The sequence below is a fragment of the Propithecus coquereli genome, unplaced genomic scaffold, assembly GCF_000956105.1.
Source record: "Propithecus coquereli isolate 6110/MARCELLA unplaced genomic scaffold, Pcoq_1.0 Scaffold80, whole genome shotgun sequence".
Classification (NCBI taxonomy): domain Eukaryota; kingdom Metazoa; phylum Chordata; class Mammalia; order Primates; family Indriidae; genus Propithecus; species Propithecus coquereli.
In genome coordinates this window covers 6,815,376-6,842,750 of record NW_012154174.1, presented here as the reverse complement: position 1 = coordinate 6,842,750, position 27,375 = coordinate 6,815,376, and the positions used below count along the sequence as shown (strand labels likewise).

At 34.9% G+C, this 27,375-nt stretch overlaps 1 protein-coding gene across 1 annotated transcript in view; it reads left to right on the top strand.

Annotated features, from left to right (window-relative positions):
- Window positions 1-27,375, top strand: part of ADK (adenosine kinase) — a 336,692-nt gene that overhangs the window by 133,855 nt on the left and 175,462 nt on the right. Inside the window, exon 3 of the mRNA XM_012663223.1 lies at window positions 21,267-21,437. Coding sequence (XP_012518677.1) covers window positions 21,267-21,437 — 171 coding nt within the window. The remainder of the gene's footprint in view (window positions 1-21,266; window positions 21,438-27,375) is intronic.

The window sequence follows — 27,375 nt, the reverse complement described above, 5'->3', positions numbered from 1 at the left end:
AATGTCAAGGACTATCTATACCTTGTTTACTTTTGTGCTACTGTTGTGAATGTATAGATAGTAATCCAGAAGCAATCAGAGTTTGCTTGAGCAATAAAGAAATTATTCATGTCTAAAAGCAATCCTTTCCTTTTGACATGCTGGCAGTACCTAAGAAGATGTCAGGGTCAATATCAGTGTATTTACTGACAGCTTAGCTCTTTCTTATGTTACAGAAAATGATTTGAAATTTGGCTTTTATCAAGAACAGAAACACTGGCCACTTAGAATGATAAAACAATAGCTTTCAGCTTAGTCATTTTCCATTTATAAAGTGATACTTTCACAGAAATAAGCAATGCAAACTTCAGAGAGCCAAAACAATTACCCAGAAAAATGGTTTCATTTTTGCCATTTTTAACACACAGATTTAAAACAGCTGTATCCAGTAGTAACTGGGAAGAAATCACTGTTTTGTTTTTTATTAAGTAAAACTGCTTAAGATCACTTTATAATAAAATATGGCCAAAAAGAATAATCGTCTCAGTGCAAATACTTAAAGATCACTTGTGTTCTGTTACTTCTCTTTCACAGCCCGACCCATGTATTTCTTAAACTTTTTCATCACAGATAGAATTTTGTATTTATAAAATTTTCACTAATACCTCAATTAGTTTTATGAATCAAAAGTTCTAGTTGGTTTTATTTCTGGCTAAGATTTGTCAATCTCTGCATAAAAGAGACTCCCTACTCAGAATATACCTTCAAATATTTTTTAGAAGTACACCTTTGATGTGTACATGTTTTTATATTATTTATTGCTTCTGATAATATTATGCAAAAAATCAGTTATGGAAACAACCAAAATGTCCATAAGCAGAAAGACGGATAAATACATTGTGATAGATCATACAATGGACTATTGTTTGTCCATAAAAAGGAATAAATTGCTGATACATGCTATAATGTGAATGAACCGCAAAATCGTTATGAAAGTGAAAGAAGCCTGACTCAAAAGATCACATATTGTACGATTCCATTTATATGAAATATCCGTAAAGGGTAAATCCATACAAACAGCAGATTGCTGGTTGCCAGGGGGTGGTGGAAAATGAGGAATGGAGAATAACTTTTTAATGGGGAAGTAGAGTTTATTTTTGAGGTGCTAAAAATGTTGTAGAATTAGATAGAGGTAATAGTTGCATAACATTGTGAATATAATTTTATGTTATTTGAATTTCACCTCAGTTTTTTTTTTTAATTTCAAAATATTTAAGGGGTACAAATGATTTTGGTTACATGGATCACTTTCATAATACTGAGTCATGGCTATAAGTGTGCCCATCACCCAAATCGTGTTCATTGTACCTGTTAGATAGGATTTTGCCCCTCCCCTCTTCCCCATCTCAGTTTTTTTTTTAAGAAATCCGTTCATTTAAAACTTAACTGAATTCTAGAATTTTTGAAATGATGGTGCCTCTCAAGGCCATCCCACCCAATTTCCTGTCTGTGTTTTGCAAATGAAGAAACTGAAGCTCATCAACATTAAATACTGTATATCACTCATGTTGCATACTGGCTATTCCAAAACCCAGGCTAGAATTTGAGTTTCTGGATTTCTAGCCCAGTGATTTTTTTTTTAATTGTCACATGCTGCTTTATTATCTATTGCTATATTTTTAATTTTTTATGGGAGCATATTACTCCAAGTGTTACTTTTACGTTAAAATAAAGACAAACATAGCTTCATTTGTGCCACTTATTTTCAAAGATGGGTATTGAGGGTATTTATTGTATAATAGTAATTTGCCAAAAAGCAAGCCAGGGCTTAAATTAGAAGAGACTTATTCCCTGCAATACCTTGACAATCAAAGAAGGCAACCTATATTTTAAATCTAGTCCACATTTGCCTACTTTATGAACCCCAAACTTCTGAGACAGAGTCTTACTCTGTTGCCCAGGCTGGAGTGCAATGGTGCAATCATAGTTCACTGCAGCCTCGAACTCCTGGGCTCCAGTGATCCTCCTGCCTAAGCCTCTGGAGTAGCTGGGACTACAGTTGTACACTACCATGACTAGTTAATTTTTTCATTTTCTTAAACATGAGATCTTGAACTTCTGATCTCAAACAAGCCTCAGCCTCCCAAGTAGCTGGGATTATAGGTGCAAGCCACTGTACCCAGCCTACCGTGATTATGATTCGTTTTTAAAAATTAAAAAATTACTTCAAAATAATTGGCTAGCACGTTCCACCACTTGACAATTTTTGTTTCTTTCAATAGACAAGAACACCTAGTGTATAAAAATTATATATATGATCCTGTACTGCTTGTGGAAGGTCTAAAAGGTCCTCAGGCATCTAGGGAGAAGCACTGAGTCAGGTTTTGGAGATGGAAAGCAGCAACAACTAAAGCAAGATAATGTAGTACCCTCCGGAGATTGAGTGTTATATTCAGATATAAAGGAATTGTGTTGATTTAGTGCTAGCCTCAGAAAATAGAGATGTCCTCATTTCAAGAGACAGCATTAGGAAATGTAATTATATGGTTTCTTTCTCTCTAAATCCACTTTAATTTTCAATTTCTTTATGTTCTTTATTACTAAGAGGAAGCTACTCTCTCATTACCAACCTACATGAATTTCCTGTTAATATTTATCTCCAACATTCTTTTTGTCTGGGTTATTGTTTCTATTTATATTTAGTATGTATTTCCTTTAGTTAAGAGGTCAGCAAAGTATGGCCTGTGGGCCATACTCTCCAATAGCAGAGGTGAGTGTTGCAACAGAGAGCATGTGGCCTGCAACCCTAAAATATTCATTGGGCCTTTCACAGAAAACATTTGCCAGACCTTGCTTTTGTTGACCAAGTGGAAGGTGAAGAGCAGGTTCTGTAGAGTGAATAAATATCACCAGCAAAGGAAAGGATATAGAAAGGTATAGATCTAGGATTTGTATTTAGGCTAAGTAGAAGCCTCATGTGTTCAAAGAAAGAGTGTCATGAATATGAATCATCAGAGATAATATATGAAAGATAGATTACTGTCAAACTTAGAGGATTTTTAATGCCACTTCAGGAACTTGAGCTATATTGTTTAAAAAGTGAGCCATGTAAGGTTTTTGAGCAAAGGAGTTTTGCCAAAACAGGAAACTGTTACAGTAGTATTTGCAAAGTAATGAGAATTATCAACTAAAGTTACAGTAATGAGAAAGATAGCATGGTTGCAAGGGTTACTATATAGTTAAAATTTATAAGACATTAATACTAAAATTCAAGATAAAGATAATTCTTAGATTAAAACTTAATTGGACAGGCTGGGCACGGTGGCTCACACCAATAATCCTAGCACTTTGGGCGGATCGCTCGAAGTCAGGAGTTCAAGACCAGCCTGAGCAAGAGCAAGACCGTGTCTCTACTAAAAATAGAAAAAAAATTAGCCAGGCGTGGTGCCTCGTGCCTATAATCCCAGCTACTTGGGAGGCTGAGGCAGGAGGATCACTTGAGCCCAGGAGTTTGAGGTTGCTGTGAGCTGCCACAGCACTCACTCTAGCCCGGGCAACAAAGCGAGACTCTGTCTCAAAAAAAAAACAAAAAAAACTTCATTGGGCAGAAAAACGAAAAATTATTATACATATTAGAGAAGTAAAGAGCTAACTTTTATAGAAGGTTTAAGTTAATGGAGAAGGATTATAACACCACATAGGATAGGAAACAAATTAAAACTGATTTCTAGATATTAGCATTACTGACATTGTTAAGTCATCCCAGCCACAGGTAATTTTTCATTGGCCATGTTTTATCTTCAGGGCACCTGGCTGCCATCATTTTGTGAGGGTTCATTTCTTTTAAAATCTTCGTACCTTGCTCTCCAGAATGCCACCCTAATACACAGATTTACTTATGCTATCTCATGCAGGTATTTTCCAAATACTCTGAACCATGCTCAAGAAGGGCTTTATTTAGCTCTCTTAAATAAAAAGACTTATCTCAAGGTATTTTCTTCAGATAGAGCCACAGTTCCCAGACTGTGCACTGAGACACCCCAGGGTATTGCAGCAAACTCAAGAGAGTGCTACTGGGTATTTTGTATCAGTTTCAATATTAGATCCTACTACATTCCTTTGGAATGATGTTATATTCTTTAAGAACGGTGGTTGTCATAAAGAAGCAAATACATAGAAGCAAGGAGGCAGTCCTTTCTCCCCTGAAAATCAATGCAGAACAGGAAACAAGGGTGGCAGTATCCAGTTGGAATCCAAGGTTTAAAGAATGTTTAATGTCCCATACACACACATATTCCATTAGTAGGTTCAGTTGACCCTTGAACAACACAGGAGTTAGGGACACTGACCACTCCCACCCTAATCGAGAATCCGTGTATAACTTTTGACTCTCCAAAAACTTAACTACTAATATCCTACTGTTGACCAAAGGCCTTAACTATAGCATAAACAGTCGATTAACACATATTTTATATATTCTATGTATTATATACTGTATTCATGTAATAAAGCTAGAGAAAAAGGAAACATTATTAAGAATCATAAAGAAAATAAAATATATTTGCTATTCATTAAAGGGAAATGTATTATTATAAAGGTCTGCATCCTCATCATCACGATGAGTAGGTGGAAGAGGAAGGGTAGGGGGTTAGTCTTTGTTTTTTTTGTTTTGTTTTTTTTTTTTTAGAGACAGAGTCTTGCTCTGTTGCCCGGGCTAGAGTGCCGTGGCATCAGCCCAGCTCATAGCAACTTCAAATTCATAGGTTCAAGCGATCCTCCTGCCTCAGCCTCCTGAGTAGCTGTGAGTACAGGCATGCACTGCCACACGTGGCTACTTTTTTTTCTATTTTTAGTTGCCTGGCTAATTGTTTCTATTTTTAGTAGAGAGAGGGTCTCACTCTTGCTCAGGCTGGTCACAAACTCCTGACCTCAAGCGATCCTCCTGCCTCAGCCTCCCAGAGTGCTAGGATTACAGGCCTGAGTCACCACACTGGGCCAGGGTTAGTCTTGCTATCTCAGGGGTGGCAGAGGCAGAAGAGATGGAGGAGGTGGAAGGGGAGGCAAGGGAGGCGGGCACACTCAATGTAACTTTATGGAAATTTATCATAATTTCTATCTGAATTTGATTTTTCATTTCTCTAAAAATGTTTTATACGGTATTAGTCCTTCCACTGTTTAGTTTCAACGCCAGTTTCATAGAAGTGTCCATGTTATAAAAGAAGTAAAATGCAGTCTTGAATAATTGGAACCTTTCTGCCAGATTGTCTAATGTCAATTTGTTTTCTGGCACTGCTTCTTCTATTAACTAGGTCTTCTTCCTCCTCAGCTGGCACTGGTTCAGAAGCACTTGTCTCCATCAAGTTTTCTTCTGTTAATTCCTCTCGTGTGGTGTCTGTTAGCTCATGAATTTCTCCAGGATCCATATCTTAATCCCACCCCTACCCTTTTTTGCCATATGCACAATCTCTCTCATGATTTCCTTGGTTGGCTCTATCATGAATCCTGTGAAATCATGCACAATATCTAGGTACAGTTTTCTCCAGCAGGAATTGATTGTTTTGTATTTTGATGACTTTCATGGCTTTTTCTGTAATTACAGTGGCATCTTCAATGGTGTAATCCTTCTAGATATTCACGATGTTTTTTTAATTGGCATTCTCTTTCATAGTGTTGACAATTCTTTCCATGGAGTCCTGTGTGTAATCGGCCTTAAAGGTCCTTGTGGCCTCCTGATCTAGAGGTTGAATTGGAGACAATGTGTTTGGGGGCAGGAAGACCACTTTGATGCTTTCAGTGTTGAACTCATGAAGTTCTGGAAACTTTAAAAGGCAGTCCCTTACTGGGAAAGTACTTTCTGACTTCAAGGACAAAGCATCAATGGAACCAATCCAGAAAAAGCGTTCTCTGTTGTCCAGACGTTCTTATTATACAACCAGCTGGTGTTTATCTTTTCCCTTCACAGCTTGGGGATTAGTAACTTTATAGATAAGGGCAATCCTGATCATAAACCCAGTTACATTTAAACAAAACATTAGGGTTATCCTGTCCCTTCCTGCCTTAAATCCTGGTGCTTGCTTCTCTCTCTTACTAATAAATGTCCTTTGTGGCATTTTTTTTTTCCCACAGTAGGGCACTTTTGTCTACATTAAAAACCTGTTCAGGTAGGTATCCTTTCCCCTCAATGATTTTCTTTTTCATAGACACTTTTTTAAAAAAAATTTCAAAGTATTATGGGGGTACAAATATTTTTGGTTACATGGATCACTTTTATAATGCTTGAGTCATGGTTATAAGTGTGCCCATCACCAGAAGTGTGCATTGTACCTGTTAGGTAGGTTTTCACCCATCTCTTTCTGCCACCCCCCGCCCCCTGCCATCTGCTTGATTTCCATTGAGTTTTGCTTCCCTCTATGCACATGTGTGTTCATTGGTTAGTTCCAATTTAATAGTGAGTACATGTGCTATTTCTTTTTCCATTCTTTAGATACTTCACTTAGGATAATGGTCTCAAGTTCTATCCAGTCGTTGCAAAAGGCATTAAATCATCCTTCTTCGTGGCTGAGTAGTATTCCATGGTATATGTATACCACATTTTGTTTATCCACTCATGAGCAATGATTTTCTTAATGGCTACTGGGAACCTGTCAGCTGCCTCTTGGTCGGCAGAACTCCTTCTCCTGTTATCTTGACGTTTTTTTATGCCAACCCTTTCTAAAATCATCATACTATCCTTGGCTGCCATTAAATTCTCCAGCTTTAGATCCTTCAACTTCCTTTTGCTTTAAGTTGTCATATAATGATTTCAGTTTTTATCAAATCATCTTTACCCACATTAAAGCTGCATTTTTAATTCAAGATAAAAGGATATTTCACAAAAAGTGCAAGGTTTTCATACCTGCTGTCATAGCTGCAACGATGACTCCATGAATTTCCTTTTTTTTTTTTGTTTAAACAATGGTCCTTATACTGGATTCATGTATCTTGAAATGGTGGGCATCTGCAGGTGCATGCACCACTCTACAGTACAGATCAAACAGATCAACTTTTTCTTGTAATATCATTACCTTTCTCTGCTTCTTGGGAGCACTTCTGACATCACTGATTGCACTTCATATGGGTCCCATGGTATTATTCAAAAGATTTACAGTATTTCACTAAACATAGTGAAAAGTATGCAAGAACCATGAGAGATCACTCTTTACTGCAATATGCAATTTACTGCAGAGAGGAACTGTTCACATGGAGATGATTAGCATCACAGGATGTTTCAAGTGAATACTGAAGCTCACCACAATGCAACAGGAGGTGGCTACAAAATTTTTGTAGTAGTACAGTATTACTACAGTTAATTTTATGCAGTTATGATTTAATACTACACCTTTACATTTGCTTACATTTCTCTCGACTACGAGTGGTACCATGTTTAGTCTGTAAGTTTTTGATAAATTTTAACTTTTTATGATAGATTTTTGTAATTTTATGGTAGTAAATGATAGAATAGTATCTACAGCATTTTATGTATTCATGATACACCTAGACATTTCTTAATTTTAAAAATATTTCTAGGCTTTATGGTTTACCTGCAAGTGTTTTCAAATTGTCACAAATCTCCAAAAAATTTCTAATATTTTTATTGAGAAAAATTTATGTATAAATGGACCCATGCAGTTTAACCCATGTTGTTCAAGGATCAACTGCAGTGTGGTTATTTTTCAATGAAATAAAAAAACTTTTTTTCAATTTGTATGTATTATTTTTTCAAACTGGGTATTAGGTTACAAAGATAGTACTTATTAAGTTGTTTGGACCTAACTGTTAAAAAACAGAACTGTTAGGCATTTGTTAGCACATCATGAAAAAATAACAAAAACACTGTGAAACTATGAAGGTTTCAGATATTCTGAATTAGAGTTGTTCAACTCTAAAATGAAAATCTCTTCATAAGCATGTGAAAATACAGCAGTCTTTTTTTTTTTTTTCAAAATAGCATTTTCGTGACATGGCAATTTATTGGAGTCACCATAAAAATTTAATCAAGTATTTTTAAATTATCTGTGCATTGTGCTTTGTGCTATGTCAAACAAAAAATGTAAGAAGTGCTCCTGACCTTGAGGTTACAGTCAAGGGAGGGTGGTAAAACAAATGCAAGTTGCTTATATTATTAAGTAAAATAAAATGGTCCAGGCGCAGTGGCTCACACCTGTAATCCTAGCACTCTGGGAGGCCAAGGTGGGAGGATCTCTTGAGGTAAGGAATTCAAGACCAGCCTGAACAAGAGCAAGACCCTGTTTCTACTACACATAGAAAAATTAGTCGGGTTTGGCAGTGCATGCCTGTAGTCCAAGCTATTCAGGAGGCTGAGGCAGGAGGATTGCTTGAGCCTGGGGCTTTGAGGTTGCTGTGAGCTAGGCTGATACCACAAGACTCTAGCCTGGGTGACAGAGCGACACTCTATCTCAAATAAAATAAAATAAATACCCTCATTTATTTCATGGTACTACGTATTACGGAGATTCAAAGAAGAATGAGTACTCTATTGGTGAAAAGGAAGAAAGGCTTTGTGGGATGGAAGTCAGATTTTAAATAGGTATTGATGTAGTGGTAAATTTTAACAGGTAGAAGTAGAGGACATTTTAGATGGAAGGACAACATAAAGACTCAGATTTATTTGGGGAGAAGCAAGTCATTCTATATGATTGAAGCAAGGACATACGTTGTGGAGTAATGGAGATTACAGCTGGTTTACTATGTAAGCTGGAGAATATTGTGGAGAGCTTTGAATGCTGGGGTGTGAGGCATTTGGATTTAATTTACTAGGAAAAGAAGAGTGATTAGGGTGATTAATATGTCAGCAGGATATAGGATGATTAAATCAAGGAGAGAGAGGAGGCAGGAATAGCTTTTAAAAAAGGAATGATGGATTTTGTTTTATGTATTCGTGTTTCAAAGGAAATACCAAACTGTAGATGGAAGTTAAAGAGCATACTTTTGTTCAGCATTGTAACTAACAGCTGTAACATAGAACTTACCATTCCTGGGAGAGGGGGAAGACTTTCTAACATTTCTTGTTATTAATACAGTAATAATAGTAATACAATGTAAATATGTAAGGAATGCATACTGCATGCCAGGCACTGTATTAAGCACTCACTTAATTCTCACAACTACCTTAAGAGGTATTATTATTCCCATTTTGCAGATGAGAACAGTAAGGCCTACAAAACTTGTGTTGCCCAAAAGCACATAGTTAATAAGTAAACAGATTGGCAAAACTCTTAAAAATAAGTGTACTTGTTTTTTTAAACTGCAGAGAATTGAGGTAATTCTTCTCCTTGGGTCCTATCAAATTGTCATCATTTGACTCAGGCACAACTCCTTTCACTTTATTTTTCACGTCATTCCTGATCCCAAATCTCATTCCCCTTCGCACCATGGGATTCTAATGTGTTTCATACATGTTTTTACATTTCTGTGTACCCTTGAACACTGTATTGTGTTGTTTTAGATGTTTGCACATGTTTACTTTACACCTAATACATAAAAGAATGAGTTGTGATTTTTATAGCTTATCCAATTTGATGTATATATTTCTACTTTTTCTATGTAACAGTATGTATTCACCACTATCTCCTTATCTTTTCTCCTGGAAAGAGAGTCCTAGAATTGATCACACTCCCTTTGACTTTGAGCAGAACTGTGATAAATATGCTCCTATGTGTGTGTGTCCCCCTAAAACCCATCTTCTTTCCACTACATCTTTCTTTTTTTCGGGGCTGGGGTGGGGGCAGGGAACAGAGTCTCACTCTGTCACCCTGGCTAGAGTGTAGTGGTGTCATCATAGCTCACAGCATCCTCAAACTCCTGGGCTCAAGTGATCCTTCTGCCTCAGCCTCCCAATTATTTGGAACTACACGCAGGCACCACCATGGCCGGCTAATTTTTTCTATTTTTCGTAGAGACAGTGTCTCCCTGTGTTGCTAAGGCTGGTCTTGAACTCCTGAGCTGAAGCCATCCTCCTGCCTCAGCCTTGCAAAGTGCTAGGATTATAGACGTGAGCTGCCACACCCAACCTCCACTATACCTTTTTGCCTCATTTGGCCTGTGTTTTTGGAGGGAGTCATATGGGCTAGAAGAAAACTGACTTCATTCATTCAGGTTATACTTAAGGTCTCAGGTATCTTATTCCTCAAAAGATTAAAATATATATAGAATAGGTGATTGTATTTAAGCTTCCAAAAGGAACCACATAGGCAGGAAGAGCTAGGTGAATTATTCTCTTCTGTTCTTTTGATGCATTACATTCAGTCAGTGGTGACACAGACTTGACAGCATTCACTAATATATTTGTTCTAGCTTTCTTCTTTTAGTAATCCTAGTTATTTGTTTGAAATACTGTATAACATATTATAATTGTAAATGATTTATACATTATCTTAATAGTTGTCAAAGCAGGTATTTTTCTTACAAGCAGATAGTAACTATGCTTTGTCATAATTCATATTTGATCCTCCCACTCTTACAAGAAGATACATTTTATACTTTCTGGGACATGCACAAAACATGTAGTACCCATTATGAGGAAGAAAACATGCTATGTGGCTGTTATATTTGTTATTTTTGACTTCTGATTTATTCATTCTCTCAACCCCATTCTCTGACTACTGTTATTATGGCACCTAAATTATGGCATGGAAAACAAGCTAATTATGTTCCTTACGACAGACAACAGTGGTACGTCTTGAGACACAAGCATCTGGTAGATTCAGCCCTTTCCTCATCACTGCTCGTCTAGGCTTGGTGGGGCTCTCTGGTTGTCCAAATATTTTTCTGTTACCATATATCCTTATGTATTTTCTCTTTTTCTTCTATAAATAATGTTTTGTACTTTCTAAAGTCACTAGTCTCATGTTTAGTTTGTTCCTCTTTGAGCCTTATGTTTACTTGAAGAAGTAATGTAGATTTACTTCCAGCTGTTTACTATTAATGTCTACTTCTTGTTTGTTGAATTAAGCTTCTTACTATTCATAAACATGTCTTCTTTGTGTAAAACTAAATACACCAAAAGTAAAAATGGTTAAATTTGGGTAGAAAAATTATGAATAGTTTTAATATTTTAATTTTTTTCTTCAAAGAGACAGAGTCTCCCTATATTGCCTAGGCTAGAGTGCATTGGCTATTCACATGTGCAGTCACAGTGCACTACAACCTTGAACTCCTGGCCTCAAGCAATCCTCCCAAGTAACTGGGACTATGGGCCATCTACCCAGATAATATTTTCTTTATTTTTCAAAATTTGATGATGTGGTTAGTGTACTCTTCTGATAAAAATTGTTTATAGGATGAAAGTATTTAATTTTTTTATCAGAAGAGTACTCTAACCACATCACCAAATTTGAAAAATAAAGAAAATATTTAATTCCATCTAGTCTTTTTTTACTATTGATTTAATGTAGGTTGTAATCATACTGTACAAACACTATTTATATGTCTTCTCTTTCATTGAACATTTGTATCCCATAAACATTTTCTACCTTGCTACTTAATTTTCATCATCATCATTTGCAATATCTTCAAAATATTCTCTACAGCAGCACTCTTCAGCAGAAATATATGAGCCACATATACTGTTTATAATTTTCTAGTACCACATTAAAAAAGTAAAAAGAAATAGGTTAATAATATATTTATTCAATATATCTAAAATATTTCTTTTTTCATCATGTAAAAATTATATACTGTATTATATATAAAATTTTTTCATTATATTTTTAACATTCTTCTTTTCATACTAACTCTTTGGAATGTTTTATGTATTTTACATTTATAACACAGTGAATTCAGTCACTGAACTTTCAATGTCAAAATGAAATATAGTTCTACCAAACAATAAAATTTTAACAGGAAAATATTTTACACTGTCACCATTTTTGTATGTACATTAGTGAAATTAAATAAAAAACTTAGCTCCACAGTCATACTAGCCACATTACTTGTGTTTATCATCTACATGTAGCTTCTTCATTTAAACTTTATAAATAAAACTTAAAATTTAGGTCCTCAGTTGCATTAGTCACATTTTAAATGATTAACAGTGAGCTTTACAGTATATAGCCAGGGGAATCTTTTCATGTTGGAAGGCCATAGTAATTTAGCTATAATCAAATAAGGCCAAACTCAAGAAACTTCAATTAGATATTCTTAGAAATGTACATTATTTCATAGAAACCTAACTACTATGTACTTAATAATTTCAAAAAATGAAAACTATTTGTTAATTTTAAAGTTAACTAACCTTTTAATGACTTTGTTGTGTCTGCTTTTTGTTGAAAAGCATTTGAATATTTGGTTGCAGCATGGAGGTCCACGGTTTCAGTTGATCCTGTAGATGGGTATCAGTCATTTGTGACCTAAGGGCATCTTGATTTGGATTAGAAAGGAGAATTTAGATTCACAGCAATAAGTTGTTGAAAAACAAGAAAGCATTTTGGGGGCATGTTGCCTCAGGCGTGGGTATTCTTTATTTTTCTGCGTTTCAGTTGGATCTTTCTTAGCACCAGTGACTTTAAAATGTCATCTACTGAGAGCTCAATCAATTCCATCTGTAGTTCTATAGGTGCCTTGGTGATATGAAGTAGGTGAGGCTGAAATGCTAATTCGAGGTTGATGTCATGATTCTCAAAGTCAGTGTATTCTCCAATCAATTGTATTCTTCTTTCATTGTATTCTCCAATTAATAAGTCTGTAACAGCTGTATATTCTTCAGATCATTCACATTTATCATCCTGCTCATCATTGACCTTTGCTAACGGGGAAAATGTTCATATGAAATTTCCTTTTGAAGAAGTGTTTTGAAAAAGGATAGCTTTTTTTGAAATGCTTGGAATTTTTGTCACACATCATATATAGACTTAATTTTACCTTGCAAAGAAATATTCAAGTCATTTTGATTTGGCATATCACACAGAAATGCTGCATCCTATAGAAATCTTCTTTCAATAATTCACATTGCTGATTGCTGTTCTGTTCAAATATCTGTTCTTGCAGAGATAAAATATTGGCTAAAACCTGTCCCTGCAATAGCCAATGCACTTTAGAATGATACAGCAAATCCACACTGACTACCTCACCATTCAACTTTAGCATGTTATGAAACTGATGATGCTGTGTTGCACTTGCACGAATATAGTTAACAATACTTATAACTTGTTGCAAATAGTCACTTAAAATAGTAGCTTTAGCACAGAGATTTTGCTGATGCAAGATACAAGGGAAAGAAATGAGAGCATCTGGATCTGTTAATACTTTTTTTATCTGTACAGTAAACCCTTTGTGTTTTCCTGTCATGGAAGGTGCACCATCTGTCTGTACCTACACCCACTAAATTTATCAAATTCAGTCCAACTTCATGACATGTATCTTGAGAGTTGTTAACAATATTTATTCCCCATGTTCTGTTTGCAAGAGTGTCCAAAGCAAGTAACTCTTTGTAGCAAAGAAAATCTTCTGTCATGACCCAAATGAAGTATAAAACCTGTGCTGAGTTAGTCATATCAGTTCATTGATTCAAAGCGATTGAATAATATGTATTTTCTTTTTGAAATATTGCATGAAGTTTTTCTGTTAAGTTGAAGCCTAATTCATGCTGCCAATTAATGATGGTTCTCCTTGAAAGAGGCAGTTGTTTGTACTTTGAAACGTTATCAGAATCTAAGCATCCTACAACTTCGATAATGCTTTCTTTCACAATTTCTACATCACTGGCTGGCTTTCCTTTTTTCCCCGAGTATATAAGCTGCTTTTATAAGTTGCTTCAGTGGCATTATTTCTAGGTCTTATTGCTGCTTGAAAGAATTGCCTTTGCTTTTGCTCTTCGTATTTATTTTCTGCAATACAACCTTTCATGCCTCTCCCTCTAATTTAAAATATCTGTGGTCCTTAGAAGTGTCATAATGCAGATGAGGATTGAATTTCTTTTATGTTGATATTGCAGTATCACAGAGCAAGCAAATCATCTTATCTTTAGCAGAAACAAGATAATATTGCAATTCCCAATCCTCATTAAAAAATCTGTTTTCTTCCTTCAGCGTTATCTTGGTCTTCTTTGACATGATGGGCTGGTAAGCAGACAGAATTAAAAAATACTGTGGAGCTGTGCAACTATTCGCAAATTCTACTTCAAACAGAAACACAGTGCACTGTTGTCAAAGGCTGATAATAGACTGGAGTACTCCACCCCCATAAACTCTTGCCAACCAGCCTTCTGCGATAGTGGCGTCAGTCAGGCAAGGAAAGTTAGAACTAAATCATGAGCGTAGCAACTGTCAATTTAGCCCTTATGGCTTACTCGTGTTCTAATTGTGCTGGCCAAACTGGGAGGATTATTTTATTGAAACTTACTTTATTCTTTGGTATTTTAAATACACTCGTTTTAAAAATAAAAATATAAAGGATGAACAAAAATGTACTAATAAACATAAAAGGATTTATTCTGAAAAATTTAGATTCATTCAAAAGGCCACACTGAAGGACCTAGAAGCCCACATGTGGCCTTATGGCTGCAGGTTCCCCACCCCTGCTATAGCCAATTCTTACTTGACTACTTATTCTTCTGTTATTAAATATTTACATAGTTCTCAGGTTTTCGATAAAATATTGTATTTATATGTTCACTTCACAAGTGTATATTTTTCCATGATTTGGATTATTTCCTTAGACTCTCAGAAGTAGAATTATTGGGTCAATGAATGTGTTTATGGTTCCACAAGTGGATTTTCCAATTGTTTCCTGAGAGACTGTGTCTTTTGTACTCTCATCAGCAGTATTAATATTTGTTTCACCAATCTTTCTTTCTCTTTTTTTTTTTTTTTTTTGAAATGGAGTCTCGGTCTGTCGCCTGGACTAGAATGCCATGGCGTCAGCCTAACTCACAACAATCTCAAACTCCTAGGCTCAAGCCATCCTCCTGCCTCAGCCTCCCAAGTACCTGGCATTACAGGCACATGCCACCACGCCCAGCTAATTTCTATTTTTAGTAGAGACAGGGTCTCACTCTTGCTCAGGCTGGTCTTGAACTCCTGACCTCAAGCAGTCCTCCAGCCTTGGCCTCCCAGAGAGATGAGGTCACAGATGTCAACCACCACTCCTAACCATCACCAATCTTTTTTCATCATTGAGTACTGCCATGTTGTTTCTGTAGTTGCTGGAGAGGAATATTTGTCTCTGTAGTTACTTAACTATTATTTCTCTTTTGGTGAATTGCTTTTTCATGTTCTTGGCTTGCTTATCTATTACTGTCCTAATGCTTATAGACAAACAGAGTTAACTGTTCTGTAGACTGACGTACCTAATTATAAAAGCACAAGATTGTGTTGGTTATAGTTCCTAAACTATAGATGCATAAACTGTTGAGCTGTTTTTATTGCAAACTTTACATGTGAAAAAAATTTTTTTTGTAATGGCACTGTTTTTATTTTTGATGATAATATAGTCTGTTTGTTTAATTTCTAATCTATTTTTAAGGACCAAAGATATTAACACTTTGTCACATTTTTTCTTGTTTTTTTGTTCTTTTTTTTCCCCCTCTCTCCTGGGATCAGAAGAGTATCAACTGAAGACTTTAATTTTTCTGTATCAAATCTTTAGATAATCTTTTCTCTGAGCTTGAAAGTCATTCCCACTCCAGAAGTTCGATATTTACTTCTCTTTTACTATATATTTTCTGTGTATTTAAAAGAAACTTAACTTTAATTAAACTGGAATTTATATGGTTATATAATTGTGAGAAAAGACACTACATTACAAGTTCTTAACTTTGAGTCAAACCCAGTGCTTACCCATTATTTACAGATGAGCTTCAGAGCGTTGCTGACCCATCTACCAGCACTGCGTGCAGAGTTTTATCCATATGTGTATTTAGTTGGGGAGTAGATGGATCCAAACAGGTTAAAATCCACACTGATCTCAGCCTGAACAACGCAGTGAGATCTCATCTCTACAAAAAAAATGGAAAAATTAGCCAAGCATGGTGGTGTTTGCCTGTACTCCTACCTACTCAGGAGGCTGAGGCAGGAGAATCACTTAAACCCAGGAGTTTGAGATTGCAGTGAGCTATGATCAGGCCACTGCACTGTAACCCCTGGGCAACAGATCAAGACCCTGTCTCTTAAAAAACCAAAAAAATCCACTGGTCTGAATATTTCAAAATAATACCATCTATTTCTCCCTCTTATATTCTGATCAGATTATTTTTCCAAGCAAGAGCAAAGGCCTTTTTTTTTTCCTATATCACTGTATATCCACAATTAATAATTGTAGTCATGGTTACTTTGCATATAGCTTTGTTTCCTTTTGAATCAATATAGACTTATACTTCCAAGAGTAATAAATCCCTGAAATTTACATAGAGGTGCGTGTGCACACACACATACACCCACACGTACACATTCTTATTCCTTATTGTTAACAGAAATAAAAAAAAAATTATGTTCTTAGGTAAAGGCAATTAAAAAGAACCCCCAATTATCACCTTGAGTAAAGGTAAACGTTGGTAAAAAGCAAAAAGGGTAATTCCTTTCCTTTTATTGATAGTATATTAAACAAGCTTGTTTCTAATGTTCCCCATGTTTAAACTACCCTGAGAAATCCTTAGAGTTGTTGTATAACAGATGTAAGTTTTTGAGATTTCGAAGCGTTAAGTCTGGCTCTGCTAAAATGGTTTTTTGACTTTACCTTAGTCTTTCTCTGTCCCTCCTACCTCTGCCTTTTTGTTTTGTTTCATTTTCTATTATTATGAATACAAATGTCCCACTTTACTCTCAGTTCTGATTAATATTATCCAACCTCTGTTAGAATCTACTTTGCTTTTTGTTGCTTATAGACAGAGTTAGCTGTTGTGTAGACTGAAATACCTAATTAGAAAAGCACAAGATTTTTTTGGTTATATTTTCTAAACTATAGATGTATAAACTATTGGGCTGTTTTTATTGCAAACTTTACATGTGAAAAAAAATTTTTTTTGTAATGGCACTGGTTTTATTTTTGGTGATAATATAGTCTGGAACATGTGGCCTAGCAAAGGTTATAAATCAAGGAAGAAAAATTATGGTTGGCATCAATTTTTATAGTCTTTGCAATCTAACAGAGCACAAATCCCAAATTGTTTAAATACTAAATATTTACTTAAAGAAAAATGAGACCATTCAAAAATAGAATAAATTATGAATTTTCCTGTTAAAAGCTCATGGGTTTTTGTATATTCTTTATAAAATTAACAAAATCGACATTATACTATCCATATCACAATATTTTTGTGTCGCATTTTAAAGTAAAACACACAGCATACACACATTTGGAATGAGGCCAAATTTAGACTCCAGGGGCATAGTGTTCTGTACCTTAAATTACGATCAGATGTATTTTAGCACAGATCAAATTTTCAGTCTGAAGTTGGTGAGAAGCCTAATTATTTAACCAGGTTACTATTTATGTAGACCATTCTATGGCTGTCTGTGGTTAATCCACAGCTGGCAGAATGCTAGCTCTGGGAGGTTTTTATTTCATGCTGGAGCAGTTTGGGGAGAAATGGGGTGGGGGGTGGCTTTAAACTCTTCTCATTAAATGAAAGACTAAAAAGCAAGTACAGTACATACATATTACTATGGAGACAAGATGCTGTATAAACTGTTCGTTTTAATTTTCCAAGTGACAGAAATAGCAAAGGAAGCAGCTTGGATGCTCATAGTTTGCAAGTTACATGGTATTTGGTTAAAAAAGAAAGATGAAAACATTTAAAAAATAATAATAACTAAGACTCAGACTTGTTGCCTTTTAGAACCGTTGGATATTAGTAAAGAATTAATGGATTGGAATTTTTAAATGATGGGCAGATATTATGCTAGAAAAACATTATCTTTATTAGAATTTTATTAGCAATACTTTAAAGTGATAAGAGACAATTGTAGGAGAGAAAAAGTAACATCTTTTCCTCACCCTCGCAAGGGTCATGGCTGATACTCCTATAGCAAAAGAGATTAACAAGAGAAAAGCATAATAAATTTAATAAAGTTTTACCTGACACAGGAGTCTTCAGAAATGAAGTCCCAAAGACTCAGTGAAAACTGTGCATTTTTATGTTAAGTCTGATTAAAGAAGTGGATAGTTATGGAGAAATATGATTGGATAAATGTTATCTAATGATAATAAACTGGGGAGGGGAAGGTGGGATTGGAACCTAACAAGTCTTGCCTGTTCAGATTGTTCTTGGTCTCCAGGTATAGATCAGGACCCCTTTAGAATAAGGTTTTTATCACTTATTTTCTGGTGAGGTAGATTGGAGAATTCCTTTATGGCCAGCTCTCACACAGAAAGGCAGGGGAAGGTCACAGTGACCTTGCTTGTGCAGTTTTCTCAGTTGCCAGCATGCCATATTTTGGGGTATCATGTTCTGAGCCCTGACACAATTATAGTATAAAATTCTTTCTTAATATCTCAGAATATAAGTTAGGTAGTAAATCCTCCCTTCAAAGATGGATCCCAATATACATTACCCCTGCCACAAAATTAATTCTTTTAGTATTCTTACAGTATTTTATTTGAAATTTGAAAATAATGGAAAAAGATCTTTTCTTCTTTTTAAACTTTTTAAAGTTTGCATGATGGAAGTGGTTAGTCCCTCTTGTAAATGAATATTTCAATAACCTTTTTATAACTTTTTAAACAATTTTCTTTTATATTTTGAAGGTTATTTCTTCCGTTTATAAGCTAGCTCTTCTCCCCTTCAAGTTTCCAGTGTCCACATTTCCTCTGGTTTTTTTACTCTAATTATCCTCCCTTCCTTGCTTCTTTCATTTCTCCATAAATCCTTTTCTTTGAAAAGCAAAAATGATCAAACTTTCCCTGTTGTTAGAAACAAGCTTTTCCCCAGTGCAGTGGCACGTGACTGTAATGCTAGCTGCTCAGAGGCAGGAGGATCTCTTGAGCTCAGGAGTTCAAGTCCAGCCTGGGCAACATAGCAAGACAAGACCCCATTTCTAAAAAAAATTTAAAAACTTAAAAAAAAACCAACCCTCTCATTCCCTCCTTTTTCTCCACCAAAGAAAGCCTCTCTGCCCTTTTCTTCTCTATTATCTACTCAAACTAGAGGCATAGTATGTGGAATAATTTGAATCCAGGCTCCTTTGCATGTAAGCTGTGTGACCTGGGGGGCATTTCTTAACTTCTCTAACTTGCTATCTTTATTTATAAAATAGGACTAATAAGGGTATCTACATCATAGGTTTGATATAAGAAAGAAACAATAATAACTGACTTACTATGCATAAAGCTTCTAGTATAGTGCCTGGCATGCAAAAATTGCTCAGTAAAGTTCAGATGATTTTATTATCATCACTGATAAAGCTCCCCAAATAATTTATAATCCTTATCTTTACTTTCTCACCATTCTTTTTTTTATTTTTTTGTTTTTGTTTTTCACCATTCCTTAACAACCGTTTTTATCTTCATACCGAGTGCTTTCTCCTAATCATCAAATCCTGTACCTTTGCTCAGTTCATTTTTTCTCTACCTCTTAAGAGCATTGAGCACCTTTAAGTACCTTCTTGAAATCTTCCTTGCTGGATTTTTCCAACATCACTTCTACTTTCCTCACTTGCCTTCCTATTTGTTCTTCCCTCCGTCCTCTTATTTTTGTTATTCTCCATTCTGTCCTTTGTCCTCTTTTTGTTCTGCATTCTCTTCCTTGGTAATTACAACTCCTCTAACCATCACATTCCTCCATGGCCTTTCTCCTGAGCCCAACTTTTTGGTAGATATTTGGAGATCCTTTAGCACCTCAACTGTAGTATGACCACAACTATAAACACTCTTTCTTTACCATCTAAGCCAAATCTTATTCAGGATTTTTCTATTTCTATTAAGAGTAGGCCCAGATTTAAAATCTCTATCATCTTTTGACTCTCTTCTCCTTTACCTGTCACATCTTAGGCAATTGCCAAGTCCTGTATCTAGTGTTCCCAGTATGATTTTCTTTTACACAGCCAAATACAGACTTTTATTAACTGTTGCTGAATTGTTGCTGTCCAGATTAACTTTCCTTTAAATTTTCCTACAAATGTTTTATTCTTTTCTTTCCAGAAAAACTTCATTACCCTAATCCATCCCTACCCCACTCCCACATTGCCTACCAAGCAGACTCCACCCCTGTTACTCAAGGCCCTTTGTGTTCTATCTCAGCTGGCCTTTCCATGATCATCATCTATTATTGCCCTTTGTATATTCCTTTTCTCACTTGTGCATCATCCAAACTAATTTTCTATATGTGCATCCATATTTTGCTTATACTTTCATCTAGAAAGCGTAAGTATATTTAATGAGACCTTGATTAATACTAAAGATGTAGATAACTAGCATTTTAAAATATAGGTTTCCTGACATGAAATTTTAATTAAAATAATTTTCTGGCCGGGCGCGGTGGCTCACGCCTGTAATCCTAGCTCTCTGGGAGGCCGAGGCGGGCGGATTGCTTGAGCTCAGGAGTTTGAAACCAGCCTGAGCAAGAGCGAGACCCCGTCTCTACTAAAAATAGAAAGAAATTAATTGGACAACTAAAAATACATAGAAAAAAAAATTAGCGGGGCATGGTGGTGCATGCCTGTAGTCCCAGCTACGCGGGAGGCTGAGGCAGAAGGCTGTGAGCTAGAATGACGCCACGGCACTCTAGCCCAGGCAACACAGTGAGACTCTGTCTCAAAAAAATAAATAAATAAATAATTTTCTATTACATTACTGAACTATTTTCTCATTATTTGAAAATTGTAATTCAGAATCTTCCTCAAAATCCAGTTTAGATGTTTGTTAAGGTAACAAGCTATGATCTTAATAAACAGATTGCGTTTAAGTCACTTATAAATACCTAAACTGTTTATAAAAAGCTAGAAGAATTCAATCTGCCTTGATAGTGCAATTTCCCTAATTTAAATGTAATTATTGTCCTGAATGAGACCTTTCAAATATTTTTTGTTTCATACATTCCCAGAATTCTTCCAGTATTGAGCATGTAAATCTAATATGAAATATAATAAGTAATGTTTTATTCTCTGAAGTAATAGCATTATCAAGCATATAGTTGATGTGATACAATTTCTCCTAGTCAAGTGCTATTGTTTTCTGCCTTGCATTTTATAATCATATTTTATATATGCTTTGTATTTTGTATAGGTTTCTTTTATTCTCACTGAAGTGACTCTGTGGAGATGGCATTTCTAATTTTTCCTTCTTTTACCTTTATCCAGGGCTTTTTTCTTACCGTTTCCCCAGAGTCAATATTAAAAGTGGCTCGCTATGCTTCTGAAAACAACAGGATTTTCACTTTGAATCTGTCTGCACCATTTATTAGCCAATTCTACAAGGAACCATTGATGAAAGTTATGCCTTATGTTGACATACTTTTTGGAAATGAGACGGTAAGGTACTCTTTCTTTAAAAAAAAAAAGAAACTTTCTTTTTGTTTCTGATCTGTGTATATGTTTAGAAACATATAAATAAAAACCTAAATTTTGCATAGATATCCTTGAGAATTGCATAACAAAATTGCCTCAATGTAGACTGCTGTAACTCAGTATTTTCAGTATTTCTTTAGTATATAGTAAATTATTACTTAGTAAAACATTTATGTTTTAAAGTTTAGGCATTTGAGGTCTAATTTACACATAGTAAAATTCACCCTTTTTACTGTGCATTTCTCAGTTTCTGCAGATGCATATCTGACCTGTTACTATGACCACGATCGAGATAAAAAACACTTTCATCACTTTTTTAGTCTCTTTAAAGTCTGAGTTTATTTAATTTTCATTTGATAAATAATGAATAAATGTTGAAATATTATAATTTATATTAAATTTCTTTATTAATAGTATCATTTTTGCTAATATTTGCATGTTGATGGTGATAAAATGGAATTTCATTTGAACATATTACAGCTTTTTATTTTTACCAAGAATGTGTTTTCTTCCATTCTGAATTATGGAAAATGATTTTTTTGCTTATTTAGTATTTATTATTTATGTTTAACATGTAGGCTTTAAAAATTCATGAATTAAAAAAAGAGATCTTTAGTGCATCTTTATGACTTGGCCACGTCACCTAACTCTTGTTAGCCTTGGAGGTTCTATGTATAAAATGAAGGTGTTGTATTAATCATCCCAGAGATTCATTCTGCTTCTGAATCCACAGTTGTAACATAGTTAGAATATATTCATCAGTTTTATATCTAAATAAGATAACTGTACTATCTGCCTAGAATAACATAAAAATTGACTTGGAAATAATTTATGAGATCACCTGGGTGAAGATTAAAGGACTGACTTGTAGAAGTAATATCATGGTGTGAGTATCTACAAAGGTGATAACCACTAGAAGGAAATGCTATATTCTTGACAATTCACAAACTGACATATTGGCAAGAAATAGTGATGAAAGCCTTTAATTGCTAAATAGCTACTGGAAGTCTCATTTAACTAAAATCTGTGTTTTAGATTTTCCTTATTAACAATTTTATTTTCTAAAGAGTAAAGGAAATAACTAGGAAAAGTGCTACAAAGCCCTTTGAATAACATGAAAGAATTGGTCATCAGTATAGCTGAATTGGTCTCAGCAGTCTGAGAATCATTGGGAGAAATTGACACTTAGTCTGAGTTCTTTATAGTTAAGAAAGATCAGACTGGCAACATTTAAATGTGTGCTCTAGACTTTAAGAAGACAAATTTTAAAACTTTTAAAAAAGATAAATATGATTCCAAGGAATGAGACTTTGGAAATAAGGACAACTTAAAGAGGATTAAATACCATCAAAAATGCAATTCGAACTTTATAGTCATAAATGACCTCAATTAGGAAGAGAATGGAGAGGGGTCTTAAAAATTGCAGAGCACACAGAAAACTGTTTAATTAGGGCTCGCATTTGTAAAACACATGTAAACACACGTAAAAAAAAAGATATAAAGCATATTTAGAACCAGGGAATGATACTAAAAATTTGGCAGAGACTTAGAATTGAAGAGACCCTAGATAATTTAGGTTTGCAGAAGATGCTGATAACATCAAAATGGTCTTTACTTAACAACAACAACAAAAAGACTGCAAGGTGTAAGGACCAAATGAAAAAATAGATAAATTGGACATCATGTAAATTAAGAACTTTTACACATCAGAGGAAGCTATCACAAATGTAAAAAGACAACCTATAGAATGGGAAATAATATTTGCAAATCATATATCTGACAAGGGATTGGTATCCAGAATATATAACTCAGTGACAACAACAAGAAAACCTACAACCCAATTCAGTAATAGTGAAAGGAATTAAATAAACGTTTGTCCAAAGAAGATATCCAAATTGCCGATAAACACAGGAAAACGTGTTCAACATACCTGATCAGTAGAGAAATGCAAATCAAAACCAAGATTAGGTACCCCTTCGTGCCAACTAGAATGGCAATTATCAAAAAAAATGGAAAATAAGTGTGGTGAGGATATGGAAAAATTGGAACACTTGTGTATTGCTGATGGGAATATAAAATGATGCAGCTGCTGTGGAAGATAATTTGGTGGCTCTTCAAGAAGTTAAACATAGAATTATTACTATATGATCCAGCAATTCCACTTCTAGGTATATACCCAAAATAACTGAGAGCAGGGACTCAGATACTTGGACACCAATGTTCATAGCAGCACTATTCACAATAGCCAAAGGTAGAAAATGAACCAAATGTCCATCAACAGTTGAATGTATTTCAAAAATACATACAATGGAATATTACTCAGCCTTAAAGAAATGAAATTTTGATACATGCTGCAACATAAATGAATCTTGAAAGCATTGTGTTAAATAAGCCAGATACATCAGACAACTATTGGATTTTCCTGTAAGAATTTCACTTATATGAGGTACCTAGAATAGGCAAATTTACAGAGACAGACAGTAGAATAGTGGTTATCAGGTGGTGGAGGTGGGGGGGGAGTGGGGCATTATTGTTTAATAGGTACACAGCTTCTGTTTAGGATGATGAAAAAGTTCTGGAAATTGAGAGTGGTTACCGTTGTACCATATTGTGAATGTACTTAGTGCCATTGGATTGAATACTTAAAATGGTTAAAGTGGTAAATTTTCTTATGTAGTTTACCATAATTTTAAAAAAAGATTAATTCTACAAATCAATAAACTAAAGTTTGATTAGAGCTTTTTATACATTATTAAAGGAATTATTTTTCTCCACCTAGAAGTGGAAATTATAAAACTATAAGCTGCTACATGACTACAGTTCATGTCAGGAAAACTTTTTTCTCTTTTATTGTGATTATTGTTCATTTGAATTTATTTCAATAAATATTTATGTGCTACCTATTATGGCAGACCAATAAACAGTAGATAACATAGTATATTTGAAAAGATCTGTCATGATATGGATTATAGAATAATAAAGATTGGCTATAGGGCAATTAGATGTATTTGATATTCTATTGAACCAATCTCAAAAAGATCTGCTAACAAATAAATGGATTTCTAGTGGTATGCGTCAGTGATTATTCTGAGCTTTGATCAAGTAGACTACCAATGATTCAGATAAAGTTATATCTGCATATAATGCAAATGCAAGTAATACAACACTTTAATAAATATCAAGTAAGTTGAATGTCACAATCAGATTTTTTTTATTTGTGCATATTATGGGGGTACAAATGATTAGGTTACATTGCTCTTGCCCCGCCCCCCAAGTCAGAGCTTCAAGCGTGTCCATCCCCCACATGGTGTGCATCGCACTCATTATGTTTGTATATACCCATCCCCTCCTCTCCCCTCCCATTTGCCCGATGCCCGATAAATGTTATTCCTATATATGCACTTAGGTGTTGCAGAATCAGATTTTTAAGTGTTAATAGACTGCAAATATTAGTTGACTGATAAAATTTAATAGAGATAATAATGATACCATATTTGATTATAAAAAGCAAGTAGAGTAATATGTTTTATCTCTTTAGTCTTGTCACCCATTGTTCCTCTTGAATACTATAATAATAATAAATTATCTTCAGTTCTCCTGGAAAAAGAGGGGCATTTCAGTTCTAAAATGCAATGAAGTATAAAATGTATTTCTCAGGGAATATATATAGGATTGTTTTACCTTTCCTTTCCCCCACCAAAAAAAATAAAATTTACTTTGTTTAGTATAAATTTTCAAAACGTCAACACTTAGCTAAAACCAGACACACTTCACCCTTATTTTCTACCTGATGTCACCTTCTCTTTCTCAAAGGATTGTATACTAGTAGTGATGATTTAAAACTTTCCTAATAGCCTCACTATTTAAAAAAAACACCTTATCCATCAAGACTATTTCTTCACAGGCAGTGATCAGTGATCCCTGTGAGACAAGAAATAAATGAGATAAACCCAACAATTGCTCCAGCTAACTACTTGGAGATGATTTCTAGGGCACAGCACAGTAGGGTAACCCAGGTAGAGCCTGGCAGTCTCATTGAATGAGGAGATGGAGCTGGAAGTTCAAGAGTCTAAGACAGCTAATGTTTGCAAGTTAAAAGTACCAGAGAAAAGAGAGCTGTGTACAGAGAGAACATAGGATGTTTGCAGAGAGTCCCACCAAGTCTTCAGCTGAGTACAAATCAGCATATATTTGTAAGGACACTAATAAAGACTGAGAGAAAAACCAAAGAACAGAGAGAAAAATCCTCAGAGTGCACGTGGGGGCCTATAACCATTCCTGTTCTACTAGCCAGAGTGGATAACCTCATAATTCATGGGACTTCAAATAGAGTATTCAGAATGGTTTTGCCCTGTTCGTGGGGCAAAATTAGCTCTAAACTAGAAGCTGTTCTGGTCCCTCCTATTAATATTATTCCAATATATTTGACCACCTTTATAAAATGGAAAAATTCCTTCAGAGACACAAAGTACTAAAGCATACTAAAGAAATAGAAAAAGCATATTTAGGTTATATATTGTAGTTAAAACCTTTGCTGCAAAGAAAACTCAAGGGCTAGATTGCTTCAGTGTTGAATTCTACCACACATTTAAGAAAGACATAATACCAGTTCTAAATAAACTGTCTCAGAAAATTAAAGAGGGAGAAGCACTAGCCAACTTATTCCATGTGGTCAGCATTACCTTGATACTAAAACCAAACAAAGTATTACAGGAAAAGAAAACTGCAGTATCCCTCATAAACATAGATGTAAAAATTCTTAAAATAATTTTAACACGTCAAACCCAACATATATGAAAAGGATAATTCATCGTGACCAGGAGTGCAGAATTGGCTTAACGTTTAAAAATCTATCAATATAATTCATTATACTAAAATGAAAAAAATATATGATCATCTTAATAGACATAGAAAAGCATTTGACAACACTCATTGCTGATAAAAGCCCTCAGAATACTAGGAGTAGAAGGGAACAGCTTCATGTCAATGAAGAACATCCATGAAAAATGTACAGCTAGCATCATAATGGTGAAAGGTTTGAATGCTTTCCCCTAAGATGGGAAACAAATCCAGGATGTTCACTCTCTCCACTTCTATTCAACATTGTACTAGAAGTTCTAGCCAGTGCTAATAAGGCATAAAAAGCATCCAGATTAGGAAGGAAGAAGTAAAACTGTCTCTATTATCAAACACTATGATCATCCTTGCAGAAAATCCAATGTAATCTTCAAAAAGCTATTAGAACTAACAATGAGTTTAGCAAGAGTACAAGATACAGAATAAAAATAAAAACCTAGGCCTTGCATGGAGGTTCACACCTATAATCCCAGTACTTTGGGAGGCCAAGGCAGGAGGGATCACTTGAAGCCAGGAATTCAAGACCAGCCTGGGCAACATAGTGAGACCCTGTCTCTACAAAAACTAAAAAAAAAAAAAAAATTAGCCTAGCCTAGTGGGACACGACTTATAGGAGCATCGTTTGAGCCCAGGAGTTTGAGGTTACAGTGAGCTATGATTGTGCCACTATGCTCTAGCCTGGGCAACAGAATGAGACCCCTTTCTCAAAAAAAAAAAAGTTATAAAACTAGTGATTCATTTTTTCCCACATTCTAATATTTAGTAATACAACTTTTATTATAAATCAACAAAGTCCTTGTTCTGAAATCTTAAATAATATAATGCCTGGCACATTAATTTTAGATAGTTTTTTTCTCATTATTACTATAGGCTCAACTGTAGTTCCTTTCAAGCTGGATTTTTGCCATTTCTCACCCCACTATTTCTTTTCTTTGTTTTTAATTAGCCCAGGGGAAAAGACATTCTTCTCCAAGGGATATCTGAAAATATTGGATTGAGTTCAACCTGAAACAAAATAGAAGTATACACATTGCTATATTTTTGT